The sequence below is a fragment of the Arctopsyche grandis genome, chromosome 6 (genome assembly GCF_051622035.1).
Source record: "Arctopsyche grandis isolate Sample6627 chromosome 6, ASM5162203v2, whole genome shotgun sequence".
Lineage (NCBI taxonomy): Eukaryota > Metazoa > Arthropoda > Insecta > Trichoptera > Hydropsychidae > Arctopsyche > Arctopsyche grandis.
In genome coordinates this window covers 8,777,157-8,793,751 of record NC_135360.1, presented here as the reverse complement: position 1 = coordinate 8,793,751, position 16,595 = coordinate 8,777,157, and the positions used below count along the sequence as shown (strand labels likewise).

The 16,595-nt window shown below is 32.4% G+C and overlaps 2 protein-coding genes across 2 annotated transcripts; one reads left to right on the top strand and one right to left on the bottom strand.

Moving 5' to 3' along the window:
- Positions 1-2,100: 2,100 nt before the first annotated feature.
- Positions 2,101-5,489, top strand: Bcs1 (mitochondrial chaperone BCS1). The gene is made up of 8 exons (XM_077432702.1): positions 2,101-2,287; positions 2,372-2,722; positions 2,796-2,935; positions 3,009-3,221; positions 3,791-3,929; positions 4,068-4,262; positions 4,335-4,478; positions 5,246-5,489. The coding sequence occupies exons 2-8, from the start codon at positions 2,400-2,402 to the stop codon at positions 5,364-5,366; spliced, it is 1,275 nt and encodes a 424-aa protein (XP_077288828.1). The 5' UTR covers positions 2,101-2,287; positions 2,372-2,399; the 3' UTR covers positions 5,367-5,489.
- Positions 5,427-16,467, bottom strand: LOC143913097 (MFS-type transporter SLC18B1-like). Its single transcript, XM_077432699.1, has 11 exons — positions 16,025-16,467; positions 10,772-10,941; positions 10,546-10,693; positions 8,065-8,251; positions 7,871-7,986; positions 7,602-7,795; positions 7,428-7,523; positions 6,288-6,456; positions 6,072-6,211; positions 5,905-5,991; positions 5,427-5,834 (listed from the first exon to the last, which is right to left on the bottom strand). The coding sequence occupies exons 1-11, from the start codon at positions 16,133-16,135 to the stop codon at positions 5,750-5,752; spliced, it is 1,503 nt and encodes a 500-aa protein (XP_077288825.1). The 5' UTR covers positions 16,136-16,467; the 3' UTR covers positions 5,427-5,749.
- Between the last annotated feature and the right edge of the window lie 128 nt (positions 16,468-16,595).

The window sequence follows — 16,595 nt, the reverse complement described above, 5'->3', positions numbered from 1 at the left end:
TAGAAGAGAGTAAATCAAAATTCCACTCATAAATCACAATCAATCATGAAAACAATGATGAGCGCAGACTACCAGATAAATGGGTTATTTATATATCTAACTACATTATTATAGGTCAGTGGTTTTTAGCCTTTTCTATGTCACGGTGCACTTTTGACCACGAGAAAATATGGCTGTGCACCAAAATTAAACGGTTAAAAAAATGCGGACATAATTTTTATTTCAAATTAAACAAATTACATAGCAGTTAAAGAAGAAAATAATTAAATAAAATATACATACATATACGGAAAAAAACCGCAACTAAAATTACCTTTAACAAAATGGAATTTATTTGATGTAAAAACCAATTAGTGTGATACCTGATCTTGTCGGATTTTGCAGACTTCAGAAATATTAGGTTGAATATTCTTTCTCATTTTTTAGTTATTGTTGAGAAATCGGAGAAAATGTTGAAAGCTGCAACAAAATTTTCAGTGCTCTCACGTAGAGAACTGGATATTCCTCTTGGATAAAAATCCAAAATTCTTCCATACAACTTTTCAAACTTTCAACTTTCCAAAATTCCTACACAAATCACTTGATATTTTAAATTTTTCTAAACATGAAGAAATACAATCAAAAGCATCTTGCCCTGTAGTTCGTTCGGTAAGTTCTTTGCAGCATATTTTTTGTTTTTATTTATGAACCGAAAGAATCCTATTTTCAGTATTTCGAGGATTTTTCTGTTAAGAACCACTGTTATAAGTAATGGGTAGAAAAACGTATTTTGGCCTTTTTATCATAAATGCTCAATAGATGTTAAAATTCGGAATAGATGCTAAATTCGGAAAATATGCGAATAGATGCTAAAATAACAAACAAAAGTGAAATTTGCATAAAATTGATTGAAGACAATTTGAAATTGAAGACAATTTAGATGGGTCTCCCTATCCCTTTGCCCATTTATTAGGCAAACAGAGGTTGCAGTTTACCCTAGACGATGTTTTTCTTGTCGAAACCAAGCAACTGGTTTTGTCTACTACTGTAAACAAAAGAAGACAGTTGGAGCTGTGTATCGAAAAGGCTGCTCAAAAAAAGCGTCTTAAAACTAGACTCGCACTCAAGACTAAATGAGACAAATCTATTCCTCCAAACATTGAGTAAACTATTCAATCCATCTGTGGCAGGTACAAAATCTAATATTAATGTTAAAGAAACGTTTTGTTTTTTAGAAACCTGCCATTGTTTAATGTATTAATGTATTAATGTATTAATGTATTAATAGAGGCTCAATGATTGGAAGGATATCAGCACTTTTTTAGACAATTAATAGAGAATATAAAAAGTGAATCCACGCCGGATATATTGCTATTATTGATGGCAACAAAAATTAAATATGAAGAGTTTGGTTGTGCAGCTCTAAAATTTATCTGGTGTCCTGTCTATTATGGTGTCTATTTGGTATCTATTTGGTGTCCCGTGGATGCTGAAATGTATTTTAGTAAATACAATATACATACATAATTGTTACCGATCGTCGCACGGATCTCAAAAAAGAATCCGTAGAAATATGCTCCATGTTGAGTTTTAATAAATTTTAATTTTATATTCTTATTTTTTGTCTTTCATCAAAATTGCTTATTATTTAAAATCAAACTCTTCAAAAAAATAGATGCTAAATAGAAAATAAAATTGAACATTTTTAATGCCCTAAAACGCTAAAATGCAAAATGAAAATGCTAAAATTGACAAAAATAGATGCCTCTAGTAATGGGAGATAACATTTTATAGTTAAAGTTGAAAGAATTTGCATTACTAATAATAAACCAAAACACAATTATGAGTAAAGTTATTCTATTTATAAAGTTTCACCTCCACTCCTTGAAATTAGTGCTTAAAAGCATTTAAAGAGGTGAACCTTTGTAAATTGAATTGATTCTTTACAAAGTTTCTATTAATATAATTTTTTAACAAAAAAATTCCCATATTACTATTAACTGGTCAAATTCTTCTCTATAATTCTATCGAGTCAAAATATCTTATTATTATGATATTTTTGTGTATTAGTAATGGTCATAAAATGAGACATTAGGTGCTGCACCGCGAAATACAAATTTCAGCGCATGCGCAATCATTTGACAGTTAACCTCAAATGACAGTCGGCGTTCCAATATTGTGATGTAATAGTGTTGCAATAGTTTATTATTTTATGCGTCTATGTGCATTTGAATTTTATATAAACATGTGATTTGAGATTGTTATTGTCATTACGAAAAATATTTATAATATAGCCACTATTTTTTAGGTAAATAATATATATTTGTTATACTCCTACATTTCGTTGACATTTAATAGTCTGATTTAAATTTTTCATATTTAATCTTATTAGTTGACCTCGTTTAAGTTCATCATATAAGATGACTGTTGGAGAATACTTATCAGGGCTGGGAGACAACCCTTACTTTGGTGCTGGCTTCGGATTGTTTAGCTTGGGTGCCGCTGCAGCCATTGCTCGAAAAAGTTTACAGGGCGCCTTAATAATATTGAGAAGGCATTGTCTGATATCTTTGGAAGTACCGTGTAGAGACAAATCATATCAATGGCTTTTGCAGTGGATGACTGTCAAAGGAGCCAAACAAACGCAACACTTGAGTGTTGAAACTTCGTTCAGCCTCAAAGAAACAGGACATGTCAAAACAAAATACGACTTTATTCCCAGTATTGGTACACATTTTTTTAGGTAATTACTTTATTCAAATACTATTGTACTGGACTGTTATGTGTATACTTCAGTGCATAGTTTTATATTGAAGATATGGACGTACTTGGATAAAAGTTGAAAGATCACGTGAGCAGCACACATTAGATTTACATATGGGCGTGCCTTGGGAGACCGTCACTTTGACTGCAGTGGGAAACGATAAAACTATATATTTCGATATATTGGAAGAAGGTATACATTGTTTGATCCATTTCATTTTTATCGTTGTTTTATAGCGATGCTACTTACAATTTTTCTTATTTAGCTCGTCACATGGCTCTGAAACAGCATGAAGGAAAAACACTTATGTACACGGCTGCAGGTAGTGAATGGCGAGCGTTCGGACATCCTCGTAGAAAGCGTCCGATAAAAAGTGTCGTATTAGATGATGGAGTGTCCAACCGTATATTAGACGATTGTAAAGAGTTCATTGACAATCCTACATGGTATACCGAGAGAGGCATACCATATCGTAGAGGTTCTTTTAAAATACTTATATGAATCATACTATTTAACCGTTTGCCCGCGGCCGTCTTCTATGGAAGCTTTGCGCGACAAGTCTGTAGCGCGGATGTCTTCCATAGAATTTCTGAACTTTGCACGGGATTTTGAGCCTTATATGCGCCTATTTAAACTGTTTTAAGATTCAAAATTGATTGAATATATTACTGAGAGTTGAATGCCATCTATTCAATTTGCTTAAAATGAATATATACCAGTCAAAAATTAGTTTTTTGTGGAACCATACTGAAACCTCGTTTATGTGACGTCACGTCTTCATACAATTATGAAGAATGATTATTTGACAATTAATCCAAAACTACGAGATATATTATGTATTTTATTGTTTAAAATAATACTTTATGTGTTAATTAACATATCTGGTTACTTGAGTAAATATTAAAATCTATATTTAAGGTCGAAAACTCGATTGCCAAATTCGCGAAAAAGGTGCCACGTACAGGGCTTGTTCGCTATATTTATTGCCGCGGGCAACGGGTTAATATATTGATGTATTTGTATTTGATAGAATATTTTTGGTTGTAGGTTATTTATTATATGGACCACCTGGTTGTGGAAAGTCTTCATATATTACTGCATTAGCTGGAGAGTTGGAATTTGCTATTTGCGTTCTCAATTTATCAGAAAGAGGGCTCACTGATGATAGACTCAATCACCTATTAAGGTATTTATAATGTTCAAATAGTAGTTGGATAACTGAATTGTCCAAAATGCAATAAATCCTCTCTCAAAATCTTTCGGGATCTTTTAATTTGTTAATGTCTTTAGCGGGTAATTCGAATTTATTATTTTTAAATTACAGCGTAGCACCCCAACAGTCGATAATATTATTGGAAGACATTGATGCTGCTTTTGTATCACGCGAAGACACTGTTCAACAAAAAGCTGCATATGAGGGCTTAAATAGAGTAACATTCAGTGGTTTACTTAATTGTTTAGACGGCGTTGCATCTACTGAAGCAAGGATGGTATTCATGACCACTAATTATTTAGAAAGGTTTGTCGCGTAATGTTCTTCTTGCAATTCTAATAATCTAAGTTATATTAACATATATGTCATTACTTATAGGTTAGATCCAGCTTTGATAAGACCGGGTCGTGTTGATTTGAAGGAGTATGTTGGATATTCATCACCTCACCAGTTGCGTCAAATGTTCTTACGCTTCTATCAAGGACAAAACGCTGAAACTTTCGCTGAACAATTTGTTGAAAAGTCAGTTTGATTATGTTTTTACTTTCTTTTTCAGTACTTGTTCGCTAGTTAGGCTTGCTCTTCGCTCTCAAAAACCAGTTGTTGCGCTTCGCTGCGATATTAACGTCATGTTTCGATGTGTTGTTAACAGATGGCGCAGTAATATATAATTTTCAAATTATTTCTTATCTTATAACAGAAACGAAGATATGTTTTGAAGAATAGTCTTGAAGGGACTATTAATGCGATTATTATTAAATTAGTTCAAAACGTACAAACGTATTGAGACGTATATTTGGACTTCAGAACGCGCGCGAATACGGATGTCATCAATTGAGACATCTGTTGATAAAGTGTCAAAGCTTAATGTCGCAGTGAAAAGTAATAATTGGTTTTTGAGCGTGAAGCGCAAGCCTAACTAGTGAACAAGTGGTAAACGGACTACTAGTCATATGTGAACCAGTCACAGGACAACCGGTCGCTCTAGATCGGTCACACGTGATCACCCGTCACACTAAAACTGGTCACGAGAAAACTGGTCACACCCTAAAATCGGTCAACCAGTTTTCTCGTGACCGATTTTAGGGTGTGACCAGTTTTCTCGTGACCAGTTTTAGGGTGTGACCAGTTTTAGTGTGACGGGTGATCACGTGTGACCGATCTAGACCGACCTGTGTCCTGTGACTGGTTCACATTTGACTAGTAATCACCGAACCGAACAAGTAGCGCTTTTTCTAACGTACTGTAATGAATTAAAGAATAATTTATAATATATTTATCATTTTTAGAATGTTATCGTTCAATAAACCGGCGAGTCCAGCTCAAGTACAAGGATATTTTATGTTCTATAAAAACTCTTCAATGGAAGAAGTCATAGCAAATGCCTCAAAACTGTGGACATTGACTTGAAGACACTTAGTACATATGTATAAAGAATTTGTAGATTAAATTGTTATCAGCAGTTTTTTTAAGTACTCATTATATTATATTTATTAGAATTAAAAATAATTTTGTATGAGTTCGTACAAATTAATGATTGTTTTTACACTTTTTTTAACACCATTACAAAAGATAAAACTGCAAATTGAAACATTAAATTATCACAATTTAATTTATTTCGCATACTGATAAATCATTATAAATCACATTAAGCTATTGTAAGTTTAATTTAATTTACTCATAGCTAATACAACGAAGCTTATACGACAATTTGATGAAACGAAGGGAATGTCAAAGATTCCGCACGTTTCAGATCTTAATAAATATACATAAAATGTTAATTTTACACTTAACTATGCCATACGATAGGTTTGACCTTCTAGACTTCCATAAGATCGGCAATACCTGCTGCCATCTCTTCTCTTCCAACCGCCCGCTCTGCAAATAACAAAATATACATGTAAAATCAGTTTAATACAAACGTCTACTTATAAAATATATCATATACCTATTTTTGAAGCTGTTGCATGCGATAAGACTATTCATTCCTGACGGTCTCGTTTGCTCAATGCAAATTCCGGGTTGTGATTTGTTGCTGTAAATTAAAAAAACGATACATTATTCAAAATCTGATTATTTAATCTTTTATGGAATTCATCATGTTTCAATAGTTACTTCTTCAGTGAACCATCTCCGTTGACGTACGATGCGTCTATTTTTCCGTCGTTCATAGTGAGATCGCTGGTATCCACGGTGAGTTCTGTGTAATCTCCTCGCCGTTGGAAGAACAGCAGATGTATCAAAAAGAGAACTCCCTACAGAACCATTGCACCATTTAATAAAAATGCTTCTTATGTTTCTTTTGTATTTGAGAAATATAAATTGACTTACCGCTACTGCATGTAATACGAAAATGAACAGCGTGGAGTTTCTGAATCCGAATTTGTCATATAAGAATCCTGATGCAGTTGGCCCGATGAAAGCTCCCAATGCAAACGTTGATGTCCACAGACCGGAGACCAAACCATATGTTTCTATTGTGTTTGGGAAACCATGTGCACTGAAAAAAAATATATTAATCTTCACTATATGTAGGCTTGACTACACTTTATTTTATTTTATTTTAAAAATCAATGCCACAGTGACTTGACAGGTACCCCAATGCGTCACTGTGGTTATAATACAAATATATAATACAAGAATAACAAAAAGAATAAACAAATCAGGATTAAAAATTGGTTTTGTTTTTTTTTTTTAATACTGTATAATATAGTAGACGGATTATTGTGCAAATTGGGATTGCGCGCACGACAATCGTTGCCACAAAAATTGCGAATACGGAATATCTGGCACTCGAGTTCTCGTTAGTACAATATTTCGATTGATGGAGTTTTTGGGTGCCAGATTTTAGTGACGTGCACGATATCGATTTTTGCGGAATAATCACCGAACCGTACATTGTGTGAAAACAAGTTTTATAAATCAAAGACAATATTGCTACTAAACTGTCTTCTTTGAATGTTTCAATAATCACATTTCTATTATTTATATAAAATTTATATTTTACCATGGCTTGCCATTACGGACTGCCTATGGTATTTAACTTGTACATATATAAATTTAAAATCATATTCAAGTAGTGGTGACAAATGGCAGGTAGTATGGTTTTGCCAATTTTATGAGGAATCGTTTCAACAATGAAATCAGATAAATTGACAAACTCGGGTAGGAAACGATTGACTTGGAGTCACAAATATCCAAGTCTTACCAGCAGCACTGCAGAAATACTCTGAATAAGTTCTTTTCAATCCCAGGACTCGAACCCGAGAATATCTCGGTTAGCATTCGCGCAACCACCGAGCTATACTGCTGACTATGAGTCACAAATAGTGGAACTGAGCGACTAATTTGTGACATTTAATATCAATCGAGTATTAAAATAGTTGGATCAATCTCGTTCCTATTAAAATTCAATAAAATAATGTATAATGTAATCAAACAATTGATAGTATATAATATTAATATACTAACATTGCAGTTTTTAACGCATCTGTGAACGAGGCAACCAATTGACAAGAAATTCCAAATCCGTGCAACACTAATCCGAATATGGTCATCCAAAGTGTTCTGTAAACAATAGATAAATGTTATTTAGCACTTTTACTGAATGGAATGTATTGCCAGGTGCATTTTGGCGATACTAACGTGCCAATTTGTAGATAAGGAGCGGGACCAATGAGCATGAAAGCTACAGCAATGAAAATACATCCAAGCAGAGTTATCCATTTTGGATTGATGCTCAATTTGTCGCAAACCCAGCCCCATAATGGTGCCGTCACTGCATACATACCACCGTTGATGATGAACATCAGACCAAGCACCACTGGAGACAGGTTGAACTGAAGAGATTCAAATTATTAAATTAATATATGTTGGAATATTAAGGTGATGATTTTATGGATTGATTTATTTACCTGACGAAGATGAGGTTCTAACGTTGCCTGTAAGAAACCAATACTGGCACTGGTTATTGTGAGACTTATTACAGCCATTAAAACTCCAGGTATTTTCAAGATTGATTTGAGAGACTCTGAAATGTTATTGTGCTTATAAATTTGGTCAAATCTTTGAATATTTTTGTGATTAAATATGTATAATATATACTCACGAGCTGCGTCTGACTCGTCGTCGACGGAATTTTGCATCGGTAGAGCAAAATAAGTCATTATAGCGGCTACAAATAATATACTTCCCATGATGGCGAATGGAGTTGTGTATCCTCCAATTGAATAAAGAGCTCCACCTACAGTTGGTCCGATAATCAAACCAAGTCCAAAGCAGGTTTCCAAGGATGCCTGTAATTTAGACAATATTTTAGATCATTGAATTCAATAAAGATTCAGAAACAAATCCAAAGTAAAAAACATACTACGCCGATCTTAAACAATTTTAAACGATCTTAGACAATTTTAAAAATAAATTATTTTAATAAATATAATACATGAAGAGTAAAGTCAAAAACCTAAAATTGACAGTAAATTAATATATTTATTGATATCAGTTAGTAGTGAACTGGAGTACCATTGAAAGCACAAAAGACATTAAAAAACATGGCAGGCGTCTAATTTTTTTTTTAATTAAAATTTATGTGGCCAACGATTTTGGTGTTTTCCTTTTTAAATAATTTCACCAAATTTTCAACATCAATAGGTTCAAATTAGTAAACTTTTTGGCTTTTAGTTGTCTAATGCTATTGAATGTGTTACAGTCCACGTGTACATTTCGTGTAAGTCTGGCCAACTATAGTGTACACAAAAGAACAAATTGATAAACGAACTAGTCTGTTCACACACAAACTATTAGGCATAAGTTTAAGTATTTTCAATCGTTTGTCCCAATCTTTATGTATGTATTCTTTACGTTTCACATGGCTTTCGTGGTCATTTTTATCTCTTATCCGATCGTTTTCATACTTTGCCATATTGCTCATTTTGGTCATCAATATAAGTAAATGGAGCCTCCGCCATTACGATGGTGCAAATATATCGTGTAAGACGCGTTTGTAATTTGCCCGCCGACAATCCATTTGACGTTTGTTTGTTAATTTTAAACATAGATGGCGATAGTGAAAAAAAATTATTGGTGTTTTTATTCAAAATAATAATTTTTATTATAGTTGGAAACGGGAATTATAGCAATGTTGTAATGCGTTTTTCATTGGATCTCCCATTATAAATATTTGGCGTTTTACATCTCAAAAGTTTTGACAGATAACCGCACAGAAATGTAATATTAATAGAAGTGGCTTTAGGTTTTTTTTTGTTGTCAAGTGACATTCTGTCCACGGACAGATCTAAATAATTTTAGCATCTGTCGTATTTGACGCTTGGTGCTCGACGTATGTCCGATAAAAACTTCTCTGTTTGTTTATATCACTCGCAAGATGGGCAAGCATCGATGAAAGTTGCACAATACATTCAAAAACACACAATAAACAACATAGGATACATTTTTATAAGTAAATTGATACGATTGTATTCCATGTGATGTAGCGTATTTATAGAGGCGTAACGCGTAAAATTGACAACAATTATTTATTCGTAAGGGCCCCTCTATTCTTATTACATCTCTCTGGCTAACCGTTTCATACAACACCTAGTAGGTCTTTTTTGTAGATAGCTTTTGAATGTTAGCATTTAAACTAAAACTAACAGTTTGTTTATGAACAAACTGGTATTTTCATGAACGAACTGGAATAAGCACTTGGACTGTAACATATGTATTTCATAGAAATATTGTAAAATGTATAATTGAATAATTGAACAATTGAATGAAATTGAATCAATTAAGTTATTAAATAAAAAAAATGCCGCTAAATGCTCAGAGACTAATTTTCCTAGTAGAAAAATCGGTAGCAAACAGTATATATAGAAGTTTTTTCTTTCGTTATTATATTCGTACGTTTTATTGGCAGTGTGTTAGCTGTGACGTACATATGTATGTCGAATCGAAACAGATACACACACAGACAGAATAGCAATATTATATACACGATAAATCGGTTCGGTGATTATTGTCCACAAAGCGTTCACCCAAAAGTCACTAAAATCTCTATAACGGAACATCTGGCAGTCGAAAAGTTCATCATAATAATGCGTAGTCGAGTGCCAAATATTCCGTATTTGCGATTTTCATGGCAAAAATTGTCATTTGGGCGATCGCAATGTGCATAATAATCCAATTATCGATAAATTAAACGTTGGCAAGGTTAGGTTAGAATTTCTTTTCATCAAAGTTTAACAAATGAAAACAAACATTGAGCTAATTTCCTCAAGTGTAACTTAAAAGTCATCATAACAACTGTAGCGATAAGTTCTATTTGTTTTTATTGTTATCATGTAATTCAAAGTAGGACCAAAAACCCCATTAAAATATTTGCTAGCGCTCATTTCAATGAATGAAAAAGTTCGCTAGCACACACGTCCAGAGACATATTATTGTAATTAAAATGAACCATTGCGTTCGTCGAACAATCATCGGTCAAGATTTTCTTATCTCATTTAGTTTCTAGTCAAAAATATTCAAAATATTATCATACTCCTTTTTGAAAACACTTTTTTTCACATGTCAAATATGTATATGTACTTACAAACATAGTGGCAACGTTATCAGGAAACTCTTTGGCAATGATGGCAAACGACGCTGTGAGAAAAGCTGCATTTCCCATAGCCTCTATTATTCTAATGACGAAACTCAAAATGATGAAAGGATAGTGACCATCCACCTTGTCGAGAAGTCTGAAAAATAAATAACAACTTATCAGAATGTTTCTGGTATTAAAGTTAGCTGTAGTGTTAAGTGCGCTTTTAATATACCCAAATAAAATTGCACAAGTTGCTGTTGTGAGAATGCCTCCATTGAAGAGTTTCTTCGCGCCGACTCTGTTCAAATTTGCACCATATATTGGACTAACGAGGAATACTACTAATTCGAATATACCGAATACTAGGCCATACTCGGTCGCCGTGCATCCCTTTCTTTCAGCCTATAACATAAATACAATCAATTGAATTCTGAAAATTTTGCATTAGCGTGCACTTTTTAATTGTACACTTTGTTGTTATGTACTCAGGTGACGCCGGGTATGTTTTCTGGAATTGTGACTGAACGTAATCAGAAGTCATTGTTTTGTTTACGTTTGGCACACGAATTAATGGCGCCAAATGTATTGGTTGTAACGACGACGGTGAAGATTATATTAGAGGTCGTAGGTCTGTATCCGGTCGGATTCGGTTATTCTTGGCGATAAGATTTATCTAGTATTTAGTGTAGACATATCGAATTTAGGCAATTCATCATCGCTACACTGCAATTGTAATAGAATTGCTGCGTAAATGACGAATCTAATCAGCTTCAAAGAGGTTATTTCACTGGATTGAAGTATGTACATATGTTTGTACGTATAAATATTCCAATTGGTAATTAATGTTATATCTACATGTAATAGAAATTGATTGAAAATTGCACTGAAATTATATTCAATATCAGCTCTATTAGTCGTTGCTCAAAAGTTGGGGAAATGGAAGTTAATAGTCCCATATAATAATAACTATACCAAATTTGACGGTTCCAAAATTAAAATTGAAAACTTTACATTTACATAAGGGACAAACAAACAAACAAACATTCATGTTTATATAAAGCAATATCAAAGAAACAACAAAAATTATCGACCAATTGAAACACAGCTTCTGTTAACACACATTCAGCCCGGCGCATGATTTCATACATTTGCCCATGTGGCGGCACTGTCACGCATATCGGCACCCAATTACGAGTGACGGCATTAAATCACTTTATATAATGAGTTGTCCCTAAATCTTTAGAATGTTATAGGAATTTTAGTGTTGGGGTGCTCAATGAACCGTAAAAGTACACGCCGGGTTGAACGTGTTAAGCACTATTTTTAAAATACTTTTAAAAGATTTTTTTTAATCATTAATACTATTTTGTAAAGTAATAAAGGATATACATATGTTCTTTTAGAAAACCTCTGACAAATAAGCAATCTTGTCTGTCTATCTTTTTAAATATGATTTTCATGTGTAAGCCCCGAAGGAACGAAACAATTATTTTGATATTTACATATATATATATATATATATATTTTTTTTTTTAATTTTACACCAGGAAGGCTTAACAGGTAACCCCAATGCGCCCTCCTGGCCAAAAACATTGTACATTTGATACAAGTATTATGTATACAAAGTAAATACATATCAATTAACACCCACAGAGACATCTATGGTTAAATTTGTAAATTTGAAGCATTTTTTAACAATTCGGCGGTATTCGAGATTGCTGAAAGCTCGAAATTTTGCGAGAAAATGGGTAAGGTTGTCAATTTTTTGGAACCTTTTCAATGAAAATCAGATAAATTGTCAAACCAGTGTTTGACAATTTATCGACCGGAGTTACAAATCAAAGGTCTGGTCAGCCGAAACCAGTGGAATTTGAACCCATGACCACTTGGTTCAAAGCATTATATGCTAACCACTTGTCTATTTCGTTTATAATTATTTACATATTTGTTATTATTAAAATTCATAATAAATTAAATACTTAAAAGTGAAGAACGGCCTTAATTGTGGACGTGTCATATTATAAAATGTGGAAAATGAGTTATTTTAACATATGTATATCGAATGCAAGCTGATATGTTCAAATAACATTTTTTTATTGTTATTTAAAGTTATACAGTAGCGGCTATTCCACTCGTTCAACTAAAAATAGATCGGCTAATTTCATTATCTTAAAACATTTTTAAATGTATACAACGTTTATAAAAATTAAGTTGTGCGAAATAATAATGCGAAAGATTTTACGCATATTTCGTTATCGACAATTTTTAGAACAAAAAATTGATACATGCGGTTTATTTTCGTTCTTGGGTCAAGTTGGATCAGCGATTTTTATTTTTTCAATTAGACATACCAAAAAAAGGAAGAATAGATAATCGATATGGACGTTTTGTATTAAATAATACGCAATTATGTTTAGTGAATATGTTGCGGAGAACACTAACTTGTGATTGAAACATTTCTCTGAATTGTAATCAATTGTTTGTCGAGGAAGGAAAAAACAACAATTTCGTAAATGTTTCCAAGAAAAGAAGTATTTGTTTATTTATTTTTGACATAGTCGTCTTACTATTATTATTTATGATAATCTTAGACCCTCGTTCATGTGTGTGTGTGTGTGATCATGGTTCAAATGTACTATCATTACAATGAATTTCATTTAAACTCGGAAATGATCATTTAATTCTACCCGAGTGTCATTATCGAACTGTACATATATAAAATTTTGCAAAATTATTGATTTCTCGCATGTAATTGGATGTTCAATATCAATATCAATACATACATAGATGGATAAGTGGACATATACATAGCGTTTGCACGTACTCATTGAAGGTGATAGAATTTTTATATTATATATTATACTTTATATATCTCGATGGAAAAATGTGCGACACGGATCCTCATAATCTCGTTTCGTAAATAATAATTAATTTGCGACTTTTGATATATGCTAGATATTGTTGTGCCAAACAAACAATGAGGTCAAAATTCATTACAAAAGTTATGATTGTATAATTTGATTATTGTTGCTCTTCAGACATCTCGATTGAGATTTTTTATTATTATTTTAAAGTATAATCTTACGTTAGTTCACTAGTATTAAATTAATATTATTATATAAACAATTAGTCTATTTTTCAAATATAATACATACAACTAGGGCCACCGAAAGGGGGGGGGGGGAGGAAGCTGGGGTTAAAGTTCCAGGGCCCGGACTACTTGAGGGGCCCTATGTCGGGACGTTCGACTGATCGATATTGGTATGTTATATTATTCTACATAAAAATACATACATTTCTTTAATGCTAAATGTTTATTATTTTTCGATACGCGCATTCTTTGCGTCCATGTGAAATCTTACCTGTTATATCCGATGCAGTGCAAACGATCGAAAATCGCCAGACAGACTGAATCAGAGATTAACGACACGTGTACCTTATGCGTGCGCACTGCTCGCACTTACACTAAGCTAAATCTAACTGAAGTCCGACATACCTACCCTGTATACGTTCTGTGCTTCTGATACTTTAGTTCCGAATTTTTCATTATTAAATTATTAAAAACTCGCCAGAAAGATCCAACTCAATTTTAATAATTACCATTTTAATAATTGCATCTGTGCACATCGAAAGGTTACTCGTCATCTGATGTGCAATCTATCATTCGTGAAGTCGAGAATTGCGTTTAAAGCAGTCATCCAGTTAATCTGTGGTTCAATCTGTCTGGCGCTTTTCGATCGTGTGCACCAAACCCGTTATATCATAATTTTTTATTCGATTATTTAAAAAAAATAGTATTTATCTAATAGTTCTGATAGATTTTTCTCATATTAAAAATATATCTGTTAGATTTTTTTTTGGTTTTTCATATGATCTGGAGTTATTTTTCCAGGGCCCGGGATTCCTATCGGCGGCCCTACATACAACAAAGCAGTATTGTATTTACATATATATACATATGTATGTACGTACAAGTGTATTTTGTAACATGTACATAGGTATATGTTCATATACTTATATACTATTTATTCTGCATGGCTCAAGTTTTAAGTATGAAAACAATATGAATGATAAATCGCAAACTGAATAATTTGATTCCGCTATACTAAAATAACAACAATTCACCGTAATAATATAGTAAATATATCGTTGAAAAACTTGTTAACTGATATGTAAAATAAGCAATTTCTTTGACATTCCTGTCATTATTAGTCAACTTTATCATTGAAGTTGTTGGAAATTGTTTATATTTGTGCTTCATCAAAATGTATGTGAGAGTACACAAATTGTGATATGTTGTGACCTGTGCCGATCATATCAATGATACACGTGATAATTTTTTTTCACTCTGCGAATAATATTAATAAGACATTTTTCACAAAATTTTTACATGTCTCAAAATGTGTTCAATAAATAATCAATAAACTATTGTCATATTTGACTATCAACGTTACTACATGCATATGTCTGATGCAATTACAAATAGAAATGTCGTTGAAAGTCGCTGCAGTTTTAATTTAAATATTTTTTTTTAACAAAAATTATTAATAGTAGCAGCAGTATATTGATATTCGATTTCATTATATTTTATGAGTTTGGTTTTGTATTGTTAAAAAAAACCCACTATGAACTAGCTCTGTTGAATTTATATGTATGTATTTTTATATTCATATGTCATTTGAATTCAATCGATATAAATTAATTATGAACTTATATAATGTTTAGAATTGTACATAGAACCTAACCTCAAATTATGCTATTTTTATAAATTATTATACGATTTAATCCTTTTATTTAAAGTGTACAGAGACTTCAAACATTTTGTGGCTCTTAATGATAACATATAATTTAGCACCATTCTAATGACTTAGAAATAGTCCTAAAACGTTAGTAAAACTTGGGCCACTTTTTCCTTTATTGCTTCAAATTTCAACAATAAGTTTTTGGGGAAATGCTACAGTTGCTATCCAGTATATATGTACATATGTATGTTGTTATTGGCCACTGGTACAACAATATTCCAATGCTAATTGACAATGAGATAATATAATATATTGATATTAGTTAATAGTTAACGGGAACATCATCAAGGGCATAAAAAGTCCTCAATAAAATCAGAGGAATTTTTTACTTTAAAATCCAAGTTTTCTGTATACCGTCTAATAAACTGTAGGATTTCTCTTGTATTCGAATGTGGTTTGATTGTGTTAATTGTGAAACAGCCGATTAATGATCATATTGAACTTTAATTTCAACTTTAAAACGACGATTGATCAAAATCAAAGCGTTTACCGTAATTGAACTTTTTTTTTTAAAAACAGATTCGAGAAATATTGGCGTAAGTTAATGTTTTGTCACAAAAAAAATGAATATTTAATGTTGCCATTCTATTTTGCCATGTATAAATTACAGAACCCATTTTTTAGTGGCAAAAATAACCATTTTTATTAAATGTAGTCAGATATGTGCATGTGCAATAGTTTACCTCCTGGGGATAAAATGGCGCTTGCAGCGATACACAGATTGCATTGCAGAAATCTGCAATGGACATGGCTATTAACGTCATCCATTGTCTTCTTGTAAAGTCCAAAGGCATTTTAACTTTTAAAATTTGACTATTTTCTTCAAAAGTTGATTTATCGAGTCAATCCGATAGACTATATTCAATTCGACCAAATCTAATGTTCTATTATTCTATGCATATCGCTAGTATTATTGATTTTAAACACTTGAATACAAAGCACTGGTTTTCCGAAACTTAATTAATTGTAATATGGTCAATTGTAGCCCAAAATCCGAAGTTTGTGGAGACCGGACCGATTCGCGTGCACAGAAGTGATATACTGATACAAATTCTCTACTTGTGACCTATGCCACTAATATTGACAATTGCATAAACATTGATAATTTTATATATTCGGTGTACACAAGCATATATCGCCATAATTAAATATATTTTATTAAATTATAGGGTAGTCGTGACAAATATATAATAGATTTTCTAAATGTTTCTGATTTATGTGATTATTAGAGACCCGTATTTTGGGCACTTTGCT

Coding starts and splice junctions, on each gene's coding strand:
- Bcs1 (XM_077432702.1), top strand. CDS start 2,400: ATGACTGTTGGAGAATACTTATCAGGGCTGGGAGACAACCCTTACTTT. Junction 2,936..3,008: donor TTTCGATATATTGGAAGAAG/GTATACATTGTT, acceptor TTTCTTATTTAG/CTCGTCACATGGCTCTGAAA. Junction 3,222..3,790: donor AGGCATACCATATCGTAGAG/GTTCTTTTAAAA, acceptor TTTTGGTTGTAG/GTTATTTATTATATGGACCA.
- LOC143913097 (XM_077432699.1), bottom strand. CDS start 16,135: ATGCCTTTGGACTTTACAAGAAGACAATGGATGACGTTAATAGCCATG. Junction 8,252..10,545: donor ATAACGTTGCCACTATGTTT/GTAAGTACATAT, acceptor TCTAAATTACAG/GCATCCTTGGAAACCTGCTT. Junction 6,457..7,427: donor GATGCGTTAAAAACTGCAAT/GTTAGTATATTA, acceptor ATTTTTTTTCAG/TGCACATGGTTTCCCAAACA.